Consider the following 24491-nt stretch of genomic DNA (forward strand, 5'->3'; position numbering starts at 1 on the left):
TGGGATTTCTTTGGAAGGAATGATGCTAAAGCTGAAACTCCAGTACTACTTTGGCCACCTCATGCGAAGGATTGACTCATTGGAAAAAACTCTGATGCTGGGAGGGATTGGGGACAGGAGGAGAAGGGGACGACAGAGGATGAGATGGCTGGATGGCATCACTGACTCGATGGACATGAGTCTGAGTGAACTCCGGGAGTTGGTGATGGACAGGGAGGCCTGGCGTGCTGCGATTCATGGGGTCGCCAAGAGTCGGACATGACTGAGCAACTGATCTGATCTGATCTGATGTTTTTGTTTGGCTACTTATAATTTTTTTTTCTCTTGAGTCTTGAAAAGAATTACCAGCAATTTGAGGGTCTTAATTATTTTCTGTGACTCAGTGGGTTCTTTATGTGGGCTCAATCCTTATTCAACCCTAGGAAGTTTTTTTCCAGCAGTTCTTTCATAAGTACTCCTCTGCCTGCCCTGCTCTCCTGAAACTCCGAGTACTGTTGACCCTTGAACAAGATGTGGATTAGAGGTGCCGACCCTTCATGCAGTGGGAAAAACCTCGCATCACTTATAGTCAACCCTCTGTATAGGTGATTTTTCTAGTATCCATGATTCCACATCCTTGAATTCAACCAACTGTGGTGTGTGTAGTATTTACTGTTGGAAGAAAACCCACTTATAAGTGAACCCACGCAGTTCAAACCCATGTTGTTCATTCACTAGGTCTTCTCTCTTTCCACTTAGCATGTTCATTTCTTCTTTCTCTGTGTACTGAGAAATACCTTGAAGTATTACTCTAATTCGTTAGTATAAGTTTCTGTAGGATCTGATGTGTTTTTTTACTGACAACTTTCCATTTTACACTTTACTAATAGTGTTTTTCATGTGATAGCAGCTAGTGTGTGGACATGCATGCATGCTAAGTTGCTTCAATTGTGTCTGACTCTTTGCAACCCTGTGGACTATATTCCACCAGGCTCCCCTGTACATGGGATTCTCCAGGCAAGAATAATGGAGTGGGTTGCCATGCCCTCCTCCAGGGGATCTCCCCTACCCAAAGATCAAACCCGTGTCTCTTACATCTCCTGCATTGGCAGGTGGATTCTTTACCACCACTAGTACCACCTGGGAAGCTTGATAGCTGCTAGACCTGATCTCAAATTACCTTCTTTTCTCATAATACAAGGTTTTATCAACTTTAACTGAGAAAATATTTTTTTTTCCTATAGTCAATTTGTTTTATATGGAAGATGTTTGCTCTAACCCTCCAGAAACGTCCCCTTTGTTTTAATTACTAAAACTTTTCAAGGGCCCAGAGATTGGCTGTAAAATTTCTGCAGCAGGGCAGTTTATCACTGAGAACACACATGAATTCTGCCTGAGATTGTGGGGGGTGGAGAAAGTTACATAAATGTCTTTTAATACTTTAAAGTTTTTAATTAAAAAGCATTATAAAACTTTAAATCATCTAAGAATTTCTAAACATTTTTCTAGACAACTACTACTGCTAAGTCGCTTCAGTCGTGTCCAACTCTGTGTGACCCCACAGACAGCAGCCCACCAAGCTCCCCCGTCCCTGGGATTCTCCAGGCAAGAACACTGGAGTGGGTTGCCATTTCCTTCTCCAACGCATGAAAGTGAAAAGTGAAAGTGAAGTCGCTCAGTCGTGTCCGACTCTATCGACCCCATGGACTGCAGCCTACCAGGCTCCTCCATCCATGGGATTTGCCAGGCAAGAGTACTGGAGTGGGGTGCCATTGCCTTCTCCGTTTCTAGACTAGAGGACCACTGTTTTGTGATGAAACAAGGGAGAACTCCTAAATAAAACCAGTCACTGCTCCTATTTGTTTTCCATGTTATTGTAATAGTACTGAATTAGCCAGGACACCGTTTGATCCTCCCCCTAACTGATATTGCTAGGAATCTGGTATGGGGATCCTTCTGCTTTTCTTAGCAACCGTCCTTCTAAGCAGAAGCAGAATGTGAGGTCCACTAGCCATTGGTGTATGTAGATAACCCAGCGCACCATCCGAAGTGCCCTTAAATTTAAGATTAGTCCTTTCCTACAGCTATAGGGGTGTGCTGGAGCTGACACAAAACTCAGCTGGCTATGTTTTCCAGTATTTTGCAATTTGGTTGTTATATACAGCTCTTATTTAAAAGTATGTGATACAAACTGAAAAATAAATTATAAGTATCATTAAAATTAAATCATGTAAACTTACAATCAAATGTACACTCAAAACTCATCATTTCCTAGTTGCTTTACAACATTTTATTATCTGTGCTCTTAAGGATACTTTTTATCTCTTGTATCCATATGGTGGCAATACTAAGTCATATCGGTGTGCTCCTGTGTATCACTTCCCAATTCCCGTTCAGTGATGTGAAGGAGAGCTGATGGTTGATTATTTTCTACCCTACCTCTGTTGATCCACCATCACCTCTAGCATCAATTTTCTCTGAAATCAGGGGAGAGAGAGATGTGCTGTGGGGTTCTGCTGAAGATTTATAGCTATTTACTTCCCAGAGATGCCTATCTTTCTAAAGCCTTTGATCATAGACTGATGAGAACTTCCTTTGATCCTAGCCTGTGCTCACAAGTTTTTGTAGAAATTTATCAAAAGTTAAGTTCTTCCTATTGATTGTAAGTCCTTCCCTAAGGAAAAGGCCAAAAAACTTGGAGTCCCAGAGATTCATGGGTGTTATTGTAGCTGATACATATCATTGAAATTGATCTGTGAGAGATGAAGTTAAAAAGAAAATGAACAGTAAAAATGAACTGAATTAGGAAGTCCTGTGGGAGAACGATGAATAGGATGTAGTGTCACGTGAAGTTGGGCTCTAGACCAGATCAAGCTGATGTGCAGATAGGTAAGAGACAGTAGCATCTGGTTCCCCACACCCTTGCCATCTGGCACTGCCAAAGATGTCATATGGACTTCTTGAAAAGGTGCATTAGCTTTTATTTTGCACTAACTTTTAGTATCCACGTGCCAAAATGTACATTAAGTGTCAAGAGAGATTTACCACTGAGCTTTCAGCCTGGAACAGTCTAGCATATAAGTTGTGGTCTGTGATTTTGTTGCCTTTCCTCTGAAGAACTTGCAGATCTACTTTTATCAGGTATGTTAAAGCAAATGCAGCTAGGAAATGAACACATTGCAATATGATTACAGAGCCAAGCCGTAGAACCTTTCTAGAACAATACCTAGCTTCCGCCACAGGGCACATAAGAAAGTCCTATACAGGGAATATCTATGAAACAATTTTTTAACTTCAAGAACATTGTGTAAGAGGCACTAATCATTTACAAAGTCCACTCTGACAGATTCCTCCCAAGAATCAGGGCAAGGGAAATGTTTATCTCACAGTGAGCTAGCAAGTTCCTTCTATTGGAGTGTTAGGACTATGAAACCATTGTGTGGCCTTTTATTTTTGCCTGACTAATAGGAAGCTCCATTTCCCTTCAATTATTGAAAATTTCCATGGGTATAATTTTATTTTCAATAACTTCTCTCTTCCCCTCTTCCTTCACTACCTGTTTTGTATCTATTTTACACTGCTCCTTTTTTTTCTTCACTCATCATAGTTGTAATTAATAAAATGCTATACTATATTTTTATCAGAATAAATACCTAAATAGAACAGCCAACCATGTATGGATCAGTGACTTTAGTTTGTTGAATTATGAGTAGTCCAATGCTGTGTACCAACAATCCAGTAAAAGTAAAGCAATGAAATATTTTCTGGAAGTTAGTAAAATTATAAATAAATATTTTAGAAGTTAAGTAAATACATTTGGAATGGCCTAGCAAATGTTCGGTCCTATGCTTAGAACTCAGCAAATCCAGTTATGGTTTCTTGAGAACCTAATCTTATTGGCTAGGGAAGTCTTTCCAATGACCATAATTCCTGGCTTCTAGTTATTAGGTGCAGCCATGTTCCAGGAGCATTCTTTATATTATCTTATGTAGTCCTCACCCCTAAGACATCAACTCATTGGGTCAGGTTTTTATTAAATTGCTATCCAGGTGATTCTAATGTGCAGCCTGTGCTGAGAATTTCTAATCCAGAGTAAAAGAAATAGGTGTGACTGCAGAGCATGCACGGAGAAGGCAATGGCACCCCACTCCAGTACTCTTGCCTGGAAAATCCCATGGGTGGAGGAGCCTGGTAGGCTGCAGTCCATGGGGTCGCACAGAGTTGGACACGACTGAAGCGACAGCAGCAGCAGAGCATGCAAAGCAGAGCCAAATGACGCCATAGCATTTGTCCATGCATAGGGAGGACAGCAGCCTGCCTGGAGCCGAGGGTGTGATGTCAGTTGTTGGAACCACCTGCAGAATAGGAACCACAGATGCAGACGTTCAATTCTGGAGAACTTGCAATGGAAGTAATGCCTATGACAGTACTTTTACAAAGAAAAGGAAAAATAAACTATGTTTGAAAAGTGATTATATTAAAGAGGTGCAATGGCTTAGCCTTGACAATACTAGCTCTCATAAAGGCTGGGGAGGAGAGATATCAGCTAAGTGTTGTTCCTTTTCCTCCAAATTCATATTCTGAGGTTTGCCACCAGTTGTTATGGTATTTGGAGATGAGGCCTCTGGGAAGTAATTAAGGTTGAAAGTGAAAGTGTTAGTCACTCAGTCTGTCTGACTCTTTGCAACCCCATGGACTGTAGCCCACCAGGTTCCTCTGTCCATGGGATTCTCAAGGGAAGAATACTGGAGTGCGTTGCCATTTTCTTCTCCAGGGGATCTTCCAGAACCAGGGATTGAACCCAGGTCTCCTGCATTGCTGGCAGATTCTTTACTGTCTGAGCCATCAGAGAAACCCCAATTAAGGTTAGATGAAATAAAGGAGGGTGGGGCCCTCACGACAGGATTAATGCCAGTTCTTATAGACACCTAAGTGCCTTCCCCTGCCCCCATGCACACATGTGCTAGCACGCACACGTGAGGGCACGTGAGCAGAGAACTGCAGACCATAGGCCAAAAGAGGAAGACTTAGAGTAAGGCCCGCCTCCCCAGCTCCTCCCTCTTCAATTTCCCAGCCTCCAGAATGGTGAGAAATGGATTTCTCTTCTTTCTTGTTTATAAGCTATGGGTATTTTTGTGATGGTAGTCCAAGCTAAGACAAGGAGCAGCCTGGACGAGAGGTGATTTTTCTAAACGAGGTATCATGTTAAGGTGTCTTCTCTCTGAGGCTTTGCTTAACTGCTCCCCGTGGCCTCTTCAGGCTTATTGTTCATTCCTCTCTACTGTGTCTCTTATCGTGATAGACAATGGTTGTTTAAGAGTATGTCTTCCCCAGCAGACCCAGGTCTTTGAAGGCAGCTGCCTGCCTTCTTTATTGTTGGACTGCCAGTGCGTGCGTGCTAAGTCACTTCAGTCATGTCTGACCCTGTGCAACCCTGTGAACTGTAGCCCATCAGGCTCCTCTGTCCATGGGATTCTCCAGGCAAGAATACTGGAGTGGGTTGTCATACCCTCCTCCAGGGGAATCTTCCTGACCCAGGGATCGAACCCGTGTCTCTTCCATCTCTTGCACTGGCAGGCGGGTTCTTTACCACTTGCGCCCCCTGGGAAGCCAGAGGGACGGGTAATATGGTGTACCTGCTGCTGCTAAGTCACTTCAGTCGTGTCCGACTCTGTGCGACCCCATAGACGGCAGCCCACCAGGCTCCCCCGTCCCTGGGATTCTCCAGGCAAGAACGATGGATTGGGTTGCCATTTCCTTCTCCAATGCATGAAAGTGAAAAGTGAAAGTGAAGTCAGTCAGTCCTGTCCGATTCTTAGCGACCCCATGGACTGTGGCCCACCAGGGTCCTCCGTCCATGGGACTTTCTGGGCAAGAGTACTGGAGTGGGGTGCCATTGCCTTCTCCGGACTTGTTGAATGAATCAATAGGCCGTTATCAGACTTCTCAAACTCATTAGTCTCTGTGAAAAAGATCATTACCTCTGTCAACAAAAACTGCTTAAAATACCAAACCATGAGTCACAGGGCCTCTCAAGACAAGTAAATATGAAATAAAGTGACCAGCACATTTTCTCCACTGTGGTAAAGTTATCCATATTTTTTGGTTTGGGAGAGTTTGGACTATAAATCATTGAGCTCCGAAATGAGACCTCTGTAAATAAATTGGTTCCAGCAGGTTAGTCATAGAAGGTATGGTATATTTCCCACTCAACACCATAATTCTCATGCACAGTCTTGGTGATGCATGGAGCTATCCTGTAACTTTACTCTTAACGTGATGAGTGGTGGCAGTTGGAGGTTGACTGTCCTAGTCTTGTCTTACAGAGCAAACCTTTACACATATCAAACCAGGTACAGCTTTAGAAATTTTTATTTAAGAGAAAGTTAAACCTGAGGTCATGCTTCAGACAGCTGTGATTGAGTGCTGCACAGAGCAGGGAATTTCTGAGTTTCCTTCTGGAAAGTAAATGCAGATATGCATGTTGATGGTTACTTGTTTATCCTCCCGCTCTTCTTTTTTTGCTGCTGAAAGTATTTCAGCAGTTTTCTGCTGAGCTGATTTATGACGTCAGTACCAAGCTGGAGGTAAAACAAACAAACAAAACAAAAAAAGCTGCTATCTTTTGAGAAGATTATCTGAAGTTTGAGTGGTTAATAATCAATTATATATCTGTGTATACTTGAGATGTCACAACAGGATTCTGTTATTTCTTATAGTTTTATTGAGATATAATTGACATAGAGCAGTGTATTTAATGTATACAGCATAATAATTTGACATATATATTAAGTTAACATCTGTCATCTCATATAAGTACAAAAAGAAAAAATCGTTTTTGTAATGATATCTCTTAGGATTTGCTGTGTTAACAGCATTTAGATACACCACACAGTGTTAGCTACATCATTTTGCACACTACACTCTTAATCTTTTTTTATCTTACAACTAGAAGCTTGTACCTTTTGATCTCCTTCATCTAATTCCCACCCCTCTTTCTTGTAACCACAAATATGACCTCTTTTTCTTTGAGCTTTGCTTCTTGTTCTGTTTTTTGTTTAGTTAGATTCCAGATATACATAAGATCATACAGCGTTTGTCTCTGACTTATTTCACTTAGCATCATGCCCTCAAGGTCATCCATGTTATGACAAATGGCAGGATTTTCTTCTTTTTCCGGCTGAGTAATATTCTAGTGTGTATGCGTGTGTGTGTGTGTGTGTGTGTGTGTACTATAAAGGTTAAGGGGCAGGTATCTCTTTGACATAGTGTTTTTGTTTCCTTTGGATGTATTCCTAGAGGCAAGATTGCTGGACCACATGGTACTCCTATTTTTAGTTTTTTGAGGAACTTCCATACTGCTTTCTATAGTGGCTACACCAGTTTACATTCCCACTAACAATGTACCCTTTTCTCCACATCCTCCTCAGCTTTTGTTATTTCTTATCTTTTTGATAGTGGCCGTTCACAAAGAGTCAGACACAACTGAGCAACTGAACTGATAATGGCCTGACTTACATATAATGGGAAATGATTACTATAATAAATGTAGTTAGTATTCATCATCACATATAGATAAAATAAAAAGAAAATGCAAAACAAAGATTATTTTCCTTATAATGAGAACTCTTAGAATTTACCCTCTCAACCTCTTTCATACATAACATATAGCAATGTTAACAATAATTATCATGTACATTAATTGTCTTATTCATCTTATAACTGGAAGTTTGTACCTTTTGACCACCTTCCTCCAATTCTGCCTCCCCCTACCCTTCACTTCTGGTTGCCACATATCTGATCTTCTTCTGTGAGTTTTTTAATTTTTATTATTAGAGTCCACAAATAAGTGAAGTCATACAGGATTTGTCTCTCTCAGTCTGACTTACTTCACTTAGCCTAATGCCCTCGAGGCCCACCTATGTTATCACAAATGCCAGGATTTCTTTGTAATTTTTAAAATGCTTAAATAATACTCCATTATATATATGTTTTGAACTGTGGTGTTGGAGAAGACTCTTGAGAGTCCCTTGGACTGCAAGGAGATCCAACCAGTCCATTCTAAAGGAGATAAGCCCTGGGATTTCTTTGGAAGGAATGATGCTAAAGCTGAAACTCCAGTACTTTGGCCACCTCATGCGAAGAGGTGACTCATTGGAAAAGACTCTGATGCTGGGAGGGATTGGGGGCAGGAGGAAAAGGGGACGACAGAGGATGAGATGGCTGGATGGCATCACTGACTCGATGGTCATGAGTCTCAGTGAACTCCGGGAGTTGGTGATGGACAGGGAGGCCTGGCATGCTTCGATTCATGGGGTCGCAAAGAGTCGGACACCACTGACCGACTGAACTGAACTGATATATATGTATATATGTGTGTATCACAACTTCTTTATCCATTCATCTATCAGTGAACACTTAAGTGGTTTCTATGTCTTGGTTATTGTAAGTAACTGCTATGACATGGGAGTGAAGATACCTTTTCAAGTTCGTGTTGTTGTTTAGTTTGGATATATTCCCAGAAGTGGAATTCCTGGATCATATGGTAATTTTGTCTTAATTTTTTGAGGAGACTGCATCCTCACTAGTAATGCAGTAGTATATAATCTCACCAACAGTGCACATCCTTGCCAGCATTTATTCTCAGTTTTCTATTTGAGGATGGCTGTACTAAGTATGAAGTGATATTTCAATGTATTTTTTAATTAGTTTCTTTTTTATGGAAGTGTAGTTGATTTACAGTGTTGTAAGGTTAGATGTTACTTAGTAAGCCCTAATGTCTGAGCCACCAGGGAAGCCCTATTTTATATATAGTAGTGTGTATATATAGTAGTGTGTATATTGGAGAAGGCACTGGCACCCGACTCCAGTACTCTTGCCTGGAAAATCCCGTGGACGGAGGAGTCTAGTAGGCTGCAGTCCATGGGGTCACTAAGAGTCGTGTCACTTTCCCTTTTCCCTTTCATGCATTGGAGAAGGAAATGGCAACCCACTCCAGTGTTCTTGCCTGGAGAATCCCAGGGACGGAGGAGCCTGGTGGGCTGCCGTCTGTGGGGTCGAACAGAGTCAGACACGACTGAAGCAACTTAGCAGTAGCAGTGTGTATATGTTAATCCCACACTTGTAATTTATCCCTCAGCCCTTTCCCTTTTGGTGACCATAAGTTAGTTTTCTATGTCTGTGAGTCTGTGTCTGTTTTGTATATAAGTTCATTTGTATCTCTTTTTTAGATTCCACATGTAAGAGATGTCATATATTTGTCTGATTTACTTCATTTAGTATGATAATCTCTAGGTTCATTCATGTTATAAATAGCATCATTTCATTATTTTTATGGTTGAGTAATATTCCATTGTATATATGTACCACCTCTTCATTATCCGTTCGTTTATCAATGGACATTTAGGTTGCTTCTGTCTTGGCTATTGTAAACAATACTGCGGTGAACATTGCATGCATGTGTCTTTCATTATGTTTTTCTCCAGATACAGGCCCAGGGGTGGATTACTAGATCATATGGTAGCTCTATTTTTAGTTGTTTAAGGCAGCTGTGTACTGTTCTTTGTAGTGGGTATTACCAACTTACATTCCCACCAACAGTGTAGGAGGGTTTCATTTTCTTCACATCCTTTCCAGAATTTATTGTTTGTAGCCTTTTTGATGATGGCCATTCTGATTGGTGTGAGGTTGTATCCCCTCATTTTGACTTGCTTTTCTCTAGTAATTAGCGATGTTGGATATCTTTTCCTGTTCTTCTTGGCCATCAGTATGTCCTCCTTGGAGAAATGTCTATTTAGGTCTGCCCATTTTTGAATGGGTTATTTGTCTTTTTCATCTTGAGCTGCTTATGAATTTGGAGATTAATCCCTTGTCTGTCACATTGTTTGCAAATATTTTCTCCCATTCTGTGGGTTATCTTTTCATTTTGTTTATGGTATCCTTTGCTGTGCCAAAGATTTTAAGTTTAATTAGGACCCATTTGTTTATTTTTGTTTTTATTTCCATTATTCTAGAGAGTGGATCCAAAAAAATATTGCTGCGATTTATGTCAGTGTTCTGCCTACATTTAGGTCTTTGATCTATTTTGAGCTTATTTTTATGTATGGTGTTAGAGAATGTTCTAGTTTCATTTACATGTAGCCGCCAGTTTTCACAGCACCACTTATTGAACGGACTCTCTTTTCTCCACTGTATATTGTTGCCTCCTACATTTTAGATTAATTTGACCATAGATACATGGGTTTATTTCTGGGCTTTCTATTCTGTTCCATTGATCTATATTTCTGGGGTTTTTTTTTGTATGTGCCAGTACCATAATGATTCGATGATTGTGGCTTTGTATTGTAGTCTGAAGTCAGGGAATCTGATTCCTCCAGCTCTATTTTTCATTCTCAGGATTGCTTTGGCTATTTCAAATCTCTTGTGTCTCCATACAAAAACAATTTTTTTGTTGTTGTTGTTCTAAGTAAGTGTTAGTTGCTCAGTAACGTCTGACTGACTCTTTGCAGTCCTATAGACAGCAGCCTGACAGGCTCCTCTGTCCATGAAATTCTCCGGGCAAGAATACTGGAGTGTTGCCATTTCCTTCTCTTTTGTTATAGTTCTGTGAAAAATGCCATTGGCAATATGATAAGGATTGTATTGAATCCATACTGTTGGATTTTGTTTGCTAGTATTTTGTTGAGGATATTTATATGTTCATCAGACACATTGGCCTGTAATTTTCTTTTTTTGTAATATCTTTGTCTGGTTTAGGTATCAGGTTGATGGTGGCCTCATAGAATGAGCTTATGAGTGTTCCTTCCTCTGCAGGTTTTCTGCAGTTGTTCAGAAGGATAGATGTTAACTCTTCTCTAAATATTTGGTGAAACTCACCCATGAAATGGTCTGGTTCTGGGATTTTGTTAGAAGCTTTTAAACCACAGTTTCAATTTCAGTACTTGTGATAGGTCTGTTAGTATTTTTTATTTCTTCTTGGGAGATTGTACTCATCTAAAAATGTGTCCATTTCTCCCAGGTTGTCCATTGGATTGTCATAGAGTTACTACTTTGTTTTTTTGCAGAGTCAGTAGTATCTCTTCCTTTTTCATTTCTAATTTTATTGATCTCAGCCTTCTATTTCTTTTTTTTTTCTTGATGAGTCTGGCTGAAAGTTTATCCATTTTATTTTTTCAAAGAACTAACTTTTAGCTTCATTGACCTTTCCTATTATTTTCTTCATCTCTATTTCTTTTCTAATCTTTATGGTTTATTGCCTTCTACTAACCTTGGTTTTTGCTTGTTCTTTCTTTTGTTGCTTTAGGAGTAAGTTTAGGTTGTTTGAGACTTTTCCTGTTTCCTGAGGTAAGCTTGTACTGCTATAAACTTCCTTCTTAGAGAACGGCTCTTGCTGCAACCCTGTAGGGTTTTGGATCATTGTGCCTTAATTTTCATTTATCTCTAGTTAGTTCTTGATTTTTGTCTTTGATTTCCTCAGTGATTCATTGGTTGTTTAGTAGCATATTTTTTAGCCTCCCTATGTTTGTGGGTTTTTTTTTTTTTTTTACAATTTTTTCTTGTTGTTGATTTCTAGTCTCATAGCATTGTAGTCAGAAAACATGCTTGATATGATTTCAATTTTCTTAAATTTACCAAGGCTCACTTTGTGGCCCAGCATGTAATCAAGCCTGGAGAATATTCCATGTACATTTGAGAAGAAGGTGTATTCTGCAGCTTTTGGATGGAATGCTCTATAAATATCAATTAAGCCTATCTGGTGTAATCTATAATTTAAGGCCTCTGTTTCCTTATTGATTTTCTCTTTGGATTATTTGTGCATTGATTAAAGTGGAGTGTTAAAGTTCCCCCACTATTACTGTGTAACTGTTGATTAATCCTTTTACGGCTGTTAGTATTTGCTTATATATTGAGGTGCTCCTATATTGGGTGCATATATATATATATATATATATATACACTTTTAATATCTTCTTTTTAGATTGATCCCTTGATCATAATGTAGTGTTCTTTGTCTCTTGTAACAGCCTATTTTGTCTGATATGAATATTACTATTAGACCTTGCTTTTGACTTCCATTTGCGTGGAATACCTTTTTGTGTCCCCTTATTTTTAGTCTGTATGTGTCCCTAGATCTGAAGTGGGTCTCTGGTAGAAAGCATGTACATGGGTCTTGTTTTTGCGTGCATTCAGCCTGTCTGTATCTTTCTGTTAAGAGTATTTATGTTTACAATAATTATCAATACATGTGTTCTTATTGCCATTTTGTTGATTGTTTGGGGTTTGTTTTTGTAGATCTTTTTCTTCCCTTTCTCTTTTCTTCTTTTCTCTTGTGATTTGATGACTGTATTGTTGTGTTTGAATTTCTTTTGTGTGTGTCTGTGTTTGTACCATAGATTTTTGGTTTGTGGTTACCATGAGGTTTTGATATAGGAGTCAAATAGATATAGATATACAAGGTTATTTTAAGTTGCTGGTCTTTTAATTTCAAATGCATTTCCAATATCCTGAATTGGTTACTTTCCTCTTTTCACAATTTTTGTTTTTTTAAGACTTTTATTTATTTTAAATTATGTTTTATCTATTTTATATTTATTTTTAAATTTATTTTTATGTATTTATGTATTGGCCATATAAGATCTTAGTCCCCAACTTGGGGTTGAACCTGTGCCCCATGCATTGGGAGCATTAAGTCTTAACCACTGGACTGCCAAGGAAATCCCACAATTGCTGGTTTTGATGTCATATTTTTGTGTGGATGATTTCCTACCTTCATTGTATGTTTGCCTTTCCAGGTGAGCTTTTCTATTCATGATTTTCTTGTTTCTAGTTGTGGCTCTTTCTTCTCCTAGAGAAGATCTGTAACATTTGTTGCAAAGCTCTTCTGGTAGTGCTGACTTTGCTTAGCTTTTGCTTATCTGTAAGGCTTTTGATTTCTCCATTGAATCTGAATGAGAGCCTTGCTGGGTAGCATGTTTTTGGTTGTAGATTCTTCCCTTTCATCACTTCAAATATATTGTGTCACTACCTTCTGGCCTGCAGAATTTCTGCTGAAAAATTAGCTAATAACCTTATGGAAATTCCCATGTTTGTTATTTTTCCCTTGTTGCTTTTAATGTTTTCTCTTTAATTTTTATTTTTTTAAATTTTTTAAAAATTTTTAAAATTTTTAATTTTCCCTTGTTGCTTTTAATGTTTTCTCTTTAATTTTTATCAGTTTGATTACTATGTGTCTAGGCATGTTCCTCCTCAGGTTTATCCTGCCTGGGACCTGTGCTTCCTGGAGTTGGGTGACTGTTTCCTTTACCATGTTAGGGATGTTTTCACTTCAAATATTTTCTCTGGTCCTTTCTCTTTGCCTTTTCCTTGTGGGGATCCCTATAATGCACATGTTGGTGCATTTTATATTGTCCCAGAAGTCTCTTATACTGTCCTCACTTCTTTTCATTCTTTTTCCTTTATCCTGTTCCAAAGCAGTGATTTCCACCATTCTGTCTTCCAGCTCACTTCTCTGTTCTTCTTCCTCACTTACTCTGCTATTGATTCCTTCTAGTGTTATTTTTCATTTCAATTATTGTATTGTTATCTCTGTTTGTTCTTTAGATTTTTTCTTTGTCAAACATTTCTTATATATTCTTGGTCTCTTTTTTCCCTGAGATCTTGGATTATCTTTACTATCGTTATTCTGAATTCTTTTTTGGGTAGATTGCCTATCTCCATTTCACTTAATTGTTCTTCTAGGGTTATATCTTGTTCCTTTGTCTGGAACATAATCCTTTGCCATCTCATTTTGTCTAACTTTCTATGATTGTGGTTTTCATTCTGCAAGCTGCAGTGTAGTAATTCTTCTTTCCTCTGTTCTCTGCCCCCTGATGGATCAGGCTGGTCTAAGAGGTTTGTGCAGCCTTCTTGGTGGGTGGGGCTTGTTCCTGCCCACTCGTGTATGGAGCTGGGTGTTGTTTCCTTGGTGGGTAAGGCTCTGTCAAGGTGTGTGTTTAGCAGACAGCTGTGGATTCATGGAGAATTTAGCCAGCCTGTCTACTGGTGTGTGGTGCTATATTTCTGCCCTGTCAGCCTGAGGCATCCCAGCACTGGAGCCTGCAGGCTTTTGGGTGGGGCAATGTCTTGGTGAGAAAATGGTGGCCTTGAGAGGGCTCATGCCAATGAGTACTCCCCAAAACTAGAGCCACTGATGTCTTTGTTCCCATAGTGAGCCACAGATGCCACCAGCCTCCACAGAAGACCATCCAATACCAACAGGCAGGTATGACCCAGACTCCTATGAGGTCACTGCTTTTTCCCCTAGTCTTGGTGTGCATGAGATCTTGTGTGTGCCCTCCAAGAGTAGAGTTTCTGTTTCCCCCAGTCTGGTGGAATTCTTATGATCAAACCCTGCTAACCTTCAAGGCCACATGCTCTGAGGGCTTCTCTCACTGCCAGACTCCCAGGCTGGGGAGCCTGATGTGGGGCTCAGAATTTTGACTCCTGTCAGAGAGCCTCTGTGATACAACTATTTCCCAGTTTGAGGGTGCCCACTTAGTGAGTATGGGATTTGGTTTTATCACTGACTGTGCCTCTTGTACCATCTCATTGTAGTTGCCTTTGTCTTTGGATGTAGGATATCTCTTTTGATAGGTTCCAGTGTTTTTTTAATCAATGATCGTTCAACAGTTATTTGTGATTTTGGTGTTTATGTGAGAGCAGGTGAGCTCATGTCCTTCTACTTGGCCATTTTCTCTCCCAATCTTGTTTTTATGATTATAATTAGCATTTTTTTAACCCACTCAAAGAGTTCCCTTTAGCATATCTTAGAAGGCAGTTCTGGTGGTAATGAATTCCCTCAGCTTTTGTTTCTTTGGGAGTCTGTATTACTCCTTTTTTCTAAAGGATGGCTTCACCAGGTGTAGAATTCTTGGTCAAATGTTTTTATCTTTCAATATGTAGACTATTGAAAGATAGTCTACATATTGGGCTTCTCTGGTGGCTCAGCTGGTAAAGAATCTGCCTGCAATGTGGGAGACCTGGGTTGGAAAGATCCCCTGGAGAAAGGAACGGCTACCCACTCCAGTGTTCTGGCCTGGAGAATTCCATGGATTGCATAGTCCATGGGATTGCAAAGAGTTGGACATGACTGAGCAACTTTCACTTTCATTCTCACACAGACTGCTGCTGCTACTGCTGCTGCTAAGTTGCTTCAGTTGTGTCCGACTCTATGCGACCCCATAGATGGCAGCCCACCAGGCTCCCCTGTCCCTAGGATTCTCCAGACAAGAACACTGGAGTGGGTTGCCATTTCCTTCTCCAATGCGTGAAAGTGAAGTCATTCAGTCATGTCCAACTCGTAGCGACCCCATGAACTGCAGCCTACCAGGCTCCTCCGTCCATGGGATTTTCTAGGCCAAGAGTACTGGAGTGGCTTGCTATTGCCTTCTCCATGTAGACTATGTCATCCCATTTTCTCCCGGCCTGAAAAGTTTCTGTTGAGAACATGGCTGATTGTCTGATAGGGATTCCCTTATATGTAATTCCTTTCTTTTCTCTTGCTGCTCTTTGTCTTTTGATAATTTAATTATATTGTGTCTCTGTGCAGCCCTGTGCTGGTTCAACCTACTTGAGGTCTTCTGGGCCTTTTGGATCTGAACATCTATTTCTGTTTTGGAACTTTTCAGTCGTTATTGCTTTAGTTAGACTTTGTCCCTTTCTCTTTCTCTTCTTCTTCTCTTCTGGAATTCCCATAATATGAATATTTTTACTTTTTATTGTGTCCCATAAGTCATGTAGGCATTTTTCACTCTTTCTTTTCTTTTCTTTTGTCTTGTTGCTCTGCTGACTAGTTAATTTCAAATATATTGTCTTCCAAGTCACTGATTCTTCTATGGGATTGAGTCATTTTTGAAGCTCTCTATTAAATCCTCAGCTTTTTCAGCTCTAGGATGTCGTTTTTACTGGTTTGTTTCTTTGTTGAAGGTCATGTTTTGGTCATGTGGTTTTCCTAATTGCATTTAGTTTGTGTTCTTATAGTTCACTAAACTTCTTTAGGAGAATTATTCTGAAAATTTTGACTATTCAGAGTTCCATTTCTTTAGGGCTAGCTATTAGGGTTTTCTTAGTTTCCTTTGGTGGTATGATATTTACCTCATTTTTTGTGAACCTTGATTTCTTACATTGATATCTGTGCATTTGAGTATGTAGCCTCCTCTTCCAGATATTGCATGTACATTTCGGTAGAGATAATTCTTCACCAGTTAGTTCAGATTGGGTTTCTGGACAGGTATCCTGGTAATGACCTTGGGCAGGCTGAGCCTGCTATTAGGGTCTATTACGGGGTGAGGCAGCAGTTTGAGCTTTGAGGTCAGGAGTGGGGTCATGTGCCACTGGCTGAGAACAGCTGGATAAGACTGCCAGCTTGGTTACTTGGCCACATGATGCTTTAGGATGGGCTCCACAGTTGCATGGATTATCTGGTCATGTTTACTAGATGGCAGGGACTGAGTAATGTACTCAGGAGTAAGTGGGCCTATGAATTAGCTTCCCTTCCCTGGCAGGACAGCAGGATAGGATAGGGTAGGATAGCCTACACAACTGATTGTATGGGGACCTGAATCAGGCAACACTGTGCACTGAATATTTTGGTCACCAGTTTTGCTCTGGAGACAGAGAAAGCATGGGGGTATGCTCTCTGTTGAAGTTCCCATGTAAGCAGGATTACTGGATGGGCTATACAGCTTCCTGTGTGCTCTGGTTAGATTCCCTGGTCAGATAGGCTGAAGGCTGTCTTCAGCAGTGAGCAGGGCTATAAATTTGTTTCCCTGACTGAGCACATTGAGAAAAGTAGCTCCAAAGCCACAAAAGCGTTTTGTTTGTGGTCTTGACTCACAGAGACGTGGGCCCCAAGTTTCTTGGCTGAACAGGTCCACTAGCTTCACTCTAAAGGTGATCAGCTCTGTCCACCTGCCTCTCAGCTTGAGTGTTGCTGGGTTTCACAGCTTCCAGATGTTCTCACCAGCCCTTCCTGTCATATGAGGATGGGAGCCATGTTCTGCAGCTGGTAGGCCTGTGACTCAGCTTTTCTGCCTGGGTGTGAGCAGACCAGGCTCCAGGGCTGGCAAAACTCTTCCACTAGGAACTTGAATCAGATAGACCAGTATCCTTAGCCAGACTGGGCCACTGACTTGGTTCTGCAGGTGAGCAAAGCTGCTGATCGGGACAACTGCTGAAGCAGGGGCATGCTTCCCTCACTCCCTTGTTCTACGATTCTCAGTTGTAGCTTGTCCATGAATAGTTGAGTTGTGAATTGTTCCTTGTGTGAGGGGAAGTCAAATCAGGAGTCACTTATGTCACCATTTGGGTGACATCACTTATCAATAATAGCCATTCTGGGGACAACTTGTGGTTTTCTTTTGCATTTCCCAATGACTAGTGATTTGAACTTTTTTTCCATGTGCTTTTTGGCCTTTTGAATGCCTTAAAAATGTCTACTCAAGTCTCTTGCTCATTTGGATTATTTGTGGGGCTTTCTGCTATTGAGTTGTATGAATTTTTTATATATTTTGGATATTTACCTCACAAAACGTGCGGTTTGCAAATATTTTTCCCGTTCTGTTCATTGTATTTTCATTTTGTAGATTATTTCTTTTGCTGTGCAAAAGCTGTTTAGTTTGATGCAGTCTGTCTTGTTTATTTTTGATGCTGTCGTTTGTGCTGTGTCCCATCCAAAATCATAGCCAAGACCCACACCAAGGAGCTTTTCCCCTGTTTTCTTCTAGGAGTTTCATGGTTTCAGGTCTTGTACATTTAAGTCTTTACAGGATTCTTATTTTTAGACAAATACTGTTTCGTTTTTAAGGGGCAAGTCCAGGGAGGAAATATTTTTTTGAGTTGACACAGTATCAAGTCTTACTATACTTACCTAACTCCAACCATGTCCCAGAAGATTTGGCAGGCCAAGTTCTCTGACTCAGGGTCTTGTGGTTTAGATAGATGGACAAAGTGCCATCTTCAACTGTATTCTTCATCATATTATCAAGAACTTGGCTTCCCATTTTGACTCATCTGAAGTGTAGCTTTAAGACATGAACAAGATAAGAGGATTCTAATTTTGCTAATGCTTCTTGGCCATTGCTACAGATAAAGGGCCATACTACAGTCTTAGTGGTCTATAACCACAGTCATGTTGTGGGTTATAACTTTGGCCAAATTGTAAGTGGAAAACTGGGCAACTGAGTTGTTTCACTCAATACACAACATGTGCTCTAGGAGTCCTGAAGACTTTCTGGACTTTGTCATAACCTTACTTCACAGGTGTAGAATTGGAGGTCTACAGGTATGTGGAGTTGATAAATTCCCACAGCTGGGTTAAAGAAAGAGCTGACCTAGCTAAGACGTCCTAAGCTGTAAATGGATCTTAGTCTCTTCCCTATATAGAGTCTATGCTATGAATACAAATGATAAAGTAAAACTACATATCACTCATTAATGGTAGTGACTTTTAATTAAAATATAAGAAGCACTATTTCAACTATCTGGTGATCTTAAGTAGTGATTCTCAAATTTTAGTATTAACATTAAAATCACCCAGAGAACTTCCTGAGGCAGATTTCTGGGTCTCACTCTGAGTTGGTCAGGGGTGGGGCTTGAAGAGGCACTTCTAACAGGTTTCCAAGCAGTCCTGATGCTAATGCTGTTGGTCTGGGGACCACACTGCAGGAACCACTGGTCTAAAGCAACCCATGCCATTTCCTGCCACTCATTGTGTGCCACGTGTACCCTCTCCACCACTTGAGAGCTATATGGTTAGATCCCCCAGCAGGAAGACCAACCAGTGGACTTTTCTCTGAACTTCCTAGTGCCTTTTCCAGCACTTAGTAGTGAAGAGCTGTAGCTTGAGTCAGACCGCCTGGGTACTCTGTGGTCATAGGGCTGCATGACATTGGATAAGTCACCTAGATTTGATACTTGTTTCCCCACCTGAGATACTGTCTTCTAACTCATAATTGTGAAAGAATTGTTAAATCAGATAACACATACATAGTTTACATGGATAATATTCACTTGGTCTATCAATCAAAGAGCAGTGAGGAGAAAAGAAATGAATCTAGTCTTAAAGAAAGGCCTGAATAAAGACGGTTGGCTACTTAGGTGACAGAAACCAGACTAGGTTTGGCTCAGAAACCAAACTGGGAGTTCTGAGAGAAACCACAAGTTTAGCAAAAACATAAAGCTGCAACTACACCTTGTGTTAGAGTAAAAATGGGAAGACACAGTTGCCAGAGGAAGAGAGAGGGAGAGAGGAGCATAGTAAGGCTGCTCAGATCCCCAAGTCTTTCTGGCGGGAGCTGGGAGATTCACCACCTAGATGCACTACCGAGGTAGTGAAACAAGGGAGAGTCGCTCCCTAGAAGCTAGAGGTCAGGAGATTCTGAGTATAGAGTTCTCTCTAATACAGAACAGAGCAGGGAAAGAGCAGGAAATGAATCCGAGCGGTACTGCCATACTTGGTGTATTAGTCATTGTTGCCATGACTGTAATTACTGTGTGCCCATCTCATCACCAGACCATGCCTTCATGTCTGGGACCCTCACTGTGCTTAGGTGTTGAGTGCCAGGTGCATGCAAAGTGACCTCATTATAAATTCAGTCAGCAATCAAAACAAGTGGGAAAGTCATTTTAGATTAAGAATGGTTTACATATATTGACTAGATGCTATAATGTGAAAGCAGAATCTAGAGTGAATCTTCGTTTCCTGTCTGGAGGTCCATGTCACCTTTGCATGCCGCACAGTGCCTCTCAGGACCCCTGTGCTGTGGCTGGCCCATATATGCAGCCCAGAGAACAGAGGGACAAAGGTTACTTTCACCGACCAGTTTTTAGAGAACGATTCTGCAGCTTTGGAGATGGACAGTGAATGGGAGGGACTGACAGTGATTACGTTTTCTTACACATGATATTACCTAGAGCTATTTCTTTCCACCATTAAGCATATAGTGAAATGATGTAAATGACACTGCCCCATCATTCACGTGACCACTCCTGTTTTTCTCACTGGACAAAAACGAGATAATGACAGTGATGGGGTGGGTGGGGGACTACAGAAGGAGATGCAACATTAACATAAAGAGGAAGAGTGTTTAAAAATTTCTTTGGTGATTGCTGAAATTTCAAACCATGACTTCAGTTTCAAAACAACCTTTATTCTGTTTGAAGACCTAATACAATGCATTAAAGCAACTTAAAACAACAAGACATAGCTCCATTGAACCTATAGCTTGAACAAATGTCAAGGAGGCACAGTCCCCCCGCCCCCCGCCCCAGGTGCCTTGTAAAGGCAAAATTACAGCTGACCATGACAACCTCCCTCTCGTCAAAAGACCAACTTTATTTTAACAATATCATAGAAACAGATTTGTAAAAACATCGAACAGATCGTAGCTTTAAAAAATACACACATATAAATGAGCTATTTTTGTTTTGCCTTTTTTTTTTTTTTAATAGCAGCATCCTGGGCAGCTAATGCTCTCTCATGGTGACAAGCTCAATGTTAAGTTGGTTAGTGTTTCCAATGAACCCAATTCTGTTCATACTAGTCATTTATACTGGTAATTTAACTAGATTTCTAAAAAATAAGAATTTGGCATTTCAGAACTTTGTCTCATGTGAGGCATTGTGCTATAAACTGCCCCTTTCTTAAATGACCCTAAACTCAAATTTCAGGGTCTGCTTTCCAACTGACTTGGATACCATGCATAGCAGAAGCACAGTTGTTAGAACCAGCAGAATTTTTCTCCCAAAAAGGAACATCAGTAGGACTTCCCAAACACGTTACTAGTTCATAACCAGCTATATGACAAAGCAGTTGGTTCCGCAGTGACAGCTCACATCAACACATTTGACTGAACACACCGAAAACGTGGGTTTCCAAGTTCAGTGAGCCACGGAGACCAGCTACCCCAAAGGAGTAACTTTTAAACAACAGAAAAAAGCCAAAGAATTATGAACTTCTCACTCCACTTGCAAACAATTTTCACCTTTGTTAAGACAAAACAAAACAACTTCAAAGAAAAAAACCCCATACACATATACAAGAATTGTACTAGACATTGTCTCGTTATGTACTTGAACTCAACGACTGTGGATCTGTTTTGGCTGAAAGGTGTACTGGAAACAGTCCATGCACATATACATATATACATATATCAAGGGCCGTGAAGTTGTCAGAAGTTGCAAAAACAAGCTTTCTGCCTTTTCCTCATGGTTGTGGTTTTTTTCTCGTGGGTGATTTCAGATCGCAGCGCTCCCACTTCTACAGCCCCATCATAGCCTCTCTGCAGCTTAGCTTCTGGCTTTTACCTTCAGGATGCTATACCGGGTGGGGAAAATCCACACATGGATGTAAGCATGTATCAGGAATGCCTCTGCTGTCTCCATTTATACTCACAAGCCACTCAGTGCTGTAAGATGAATGGTTGGACTCCAAGAACCCTGCTGGTCAAACATCTACAAAGACAGATGTGATGGGATGCTATACACTATCAATAAGGCGTCGGGCAGAGGCATAGCATCCTACGTAAGGTGTGACTCACTGTGATAGGAAATCATGAATTCTGCCTTTGCTGTTCAAAGAAAAATCTACTGCATTTATGCTCATGAGATGTAGAAATGAGGCAAGTGCCTAATACCATGCCATCTTGCAAAGTGTTGAAGCAAAAAAGGTGAACAGAACTGTAGCTTTTCCACGAAATACTCCATCTCAGATAGTTTAGAAATTAAATGAAAGTTAATAATACACATGGATGTGCTATCAAAAAAGCAATAAACCTAGCTGATAAAACTACTGTTTACTAATGGTTGGGCTTCTGTATGACATGGAGGGATAGTTGTAAAGCAGACACTCCTCGACTAAAACTAGGGGAATCATCAATTGTCTGGAGATGAAAGGGAGATGGTCAGGTCAGTACAGTCAAGTTTGAGGACTGACAGTCTGTCTGGCTGTAAGACTGACTATTGCTCTTGATATGAGTAGCTTCATGTAAAAAGGAAAAAAAAAATACATTCTAGTTAAGTCAGCTGCGGGATTGATCCTTTCAAAGGAACAACATTAAAAACAAAACAAAACCCCTTACCCCAGTAGTTGGAAAGAAAGAAAAACAAACCTGTGGAGAATCTAATATTGAGCAAGAAGAACTGAAGTTGTAAGATTCCATTTTAATCTCCCCTTTATTCCTTCCAGTGTAGGTACAGTTCCCAGTAAACTGAAAGGCTTTTACATACAAGTTGGGGATAGACACCTCTTGCTCTTGCTAAGGTAAGTTGGAAAGAATACTCTAACAATTCCTCCCTCTTCCCCACAATGAAGTAATAACACATACAATTATTTGGGTGAATGAGGACTGTTACTATGATTCCTACAACGGCCATGACTTCAACAAGCTCCCCCACAATCGGGGCAGGAACGATGATGACCATGTGAGGCTCTCTGATCTAAGTTGAATGGAAAGCTAGGAAAATAGCAGATACCTGGATAAAAATATCTTTTTCAGGTCATGCTTTTTCTTAAAATGGATGTTGGCTGGTTGGTAATGGGTCATCTAATGTTAAAGAGAGACAGGTTTTCTAAATGCAGCAATGATATTTTGAAATCAGTGTTTCCAACAAGGATGAACACTGCTCGAAGACCCTGCCTGCCTTCCTAAGAACTAGCGTTCCAGGAGGTTTGTAATTGTCATGAGGGCATAGTAAGTAGCAGATCAAAGTGGGAAGAGACTCCACTTTGCAGTGATCCACTTCTCCGTAATAACAAGAAAGAGAAAGTGCATGCCATCTCGCCAACCCTCCCCCACCCCACTTGTACAACCCTTTGCTACATCCCCGTCCCTAGATTCAAGAAGTTCACAATTCTTTAGGAAACAAACATTGCCAGGTACCGTATCTTAAGTCTTGAAACAACATTGTTGAACTCAGCGATACTTTGTCATATTCATATATCTTTTTTTTTTTTTAATTGAATAAAGCAGCTTTGAAGCTTATCAGGCACTGCCCAACAAAACATTTAGTCCAAAAAAAAAAATCTGTTATGAACTTTTTAACCTTGGGCTAACAGCCAAGTACTCTGTACAAGAAAGACTGTAAAATATTTCATAGTTTTAATTCTGAAGCCATTTTTTTTTAAACTGGCATCCTGTACATTTCTTAAAAAAAAAAAGGAAATGAGTAACAAAATGAATATTAACAAAAAAAAATCAGGGACAGTATTTTCAAGCAACAAAAACTGGGGCAGGGGAAGCTTATTCTGAAGGTACATTTAAAACAGATAACAACAGTGAAAATTAAGAATTGCATAGCACTGTGAATTTAGCCTTCAGCACAACAAAACAGAAGCTATTTGGTATTGATACAAATCCATCTATTTGATAGTTAGTCATCCAATGGTATGTACATATTTTATATACTAAATGTCATTTTGAAGTCCCGTTTTCAAAGCTCCATTTTTCTGTTGGTGGGTCTTCTTGGTTTAAGAATTTCAACAAAACACTTTCTGGCACTCTGCTACAACAGAACTTCCTCTGAACACACGGAGCAGATGTTCCCTCAAGTGTTCCCTGCGAGCGGAAGTGCCTTTCTGCTACATATCGGTTCATTTTGTTAGAAAATGAAATAATCCACAGTGCAGTGCGTCTGGGGGCCACCGTGCACGGCAACACCCAGGCTGGACCGAGCGACCCCAGGCTAGGGCTCGTCAGCCCGTCCCCGCTCCGGTCTCCAAGGTCCCAACTCTTGAGCTGGTAAAGCTTCTGAAAGCACGAACAAGCACCATGGTTAAAGGCCTCTTTGTCCCTGCACGCAGAGATTTTTGCATTTCTTTTTCTCTTTGTGTGTGGTTGTGGCTTTAAATTAAACCAAAAAAAAACCGAAACAGAAAGAGGGAAGAGAGAAAGGCTGACAAAGCACTCGAGACGAGGAACGGCGGCTGTCCGGTGCGTGGCCCTGCGATGCGTCTTCCCTTCCTGCCGTGGGGTCGAAGGCTCGAGTCCCATCTGAAGACAGGCGGCTGGGTGTCCGCAGCTCAGTTCCCAGGTCAGGCTGCAGGGGAGCCCTGTGCTTGCCAGAGGCCTTGGGGAGTCAAAGGTAAGGAGCAGGCTGGAGGGCGGCCCTTCATCGCCTCTGCTGCGCGTACACTGGGTAGGCTAGTGTGACGTTGAGGGAGTCGTTGTGCTGCACGAGAGAGGTGTGCTGGTAGTGGAGCACCAGCTCCTTGAGGGAGCTGTACAGGTTGTAGGGCTCGGCGAAGCCGTAGCCCGTGGCCGTCTTGTTGATGACGCAGTGCTTGACCTCGCCGTCCACCCTGCGCGGGGGAGAGAGCACACGGGCCTGCGTGAGCTAAAGAAGAGCGTCATGCCAAGGTACCCCCGATGCTGCCTGAGCTCGGGACTGGTGGCGCTGTCCCCGTGCTCCTTAGCGGCTGAGTGATTTGTGGGGGTAACCAGCTTCCCTGAGCCGCTGGATGATCATTTCGAGACAGC

At 41.0% G+C, this 24491-nt stretch overlaps 1 protein-coding gene across 6 annotated transcripts in view; it reads right to left on the bottom strand.

Annotated features, from left to right (window-relative positions):
- Positions 1–20144: 20144 nt before the first annotated feature.
- PIK3R1 (phosphoinositide-3-kinase regulatory subunit 1) overlaps positions 20145–24491 on the bottom strand; it is a 95397-nt gene continuing 91050 nt past the window's right edge. For 5 of the 6 annotated variants that reach the window (XM_005221436.5, XM_024981213.2, XM_024981214.2 and 2 more), the window contains one exon: positions 20145–24313. In XM_005221436.5, the coding sequence (XP_005221493.1) occupies positions 24124–24313 (190 nt within the window). In that variant the 3' untranslated portion in view covers positions 20145–24123. 6 annotated transcript variants of the gene reach the window in all.

Source organism: Bos taurus, chromosome 20 (assembly GCF_002263795.3).
Source record: "Bos taurus isolate L1 Dominette 01449 registration number 42190680 breed Hereford chromosome 20, ARS-UCD2.0, whole genome shotgun sequence".
NCBI classification, from domain to species: domain Eukaryota; kingdom Metazoa; phylum Chordata; class Mammalia; order Artiodactyla; family Bovidae; genus Bos; species Bos taurus.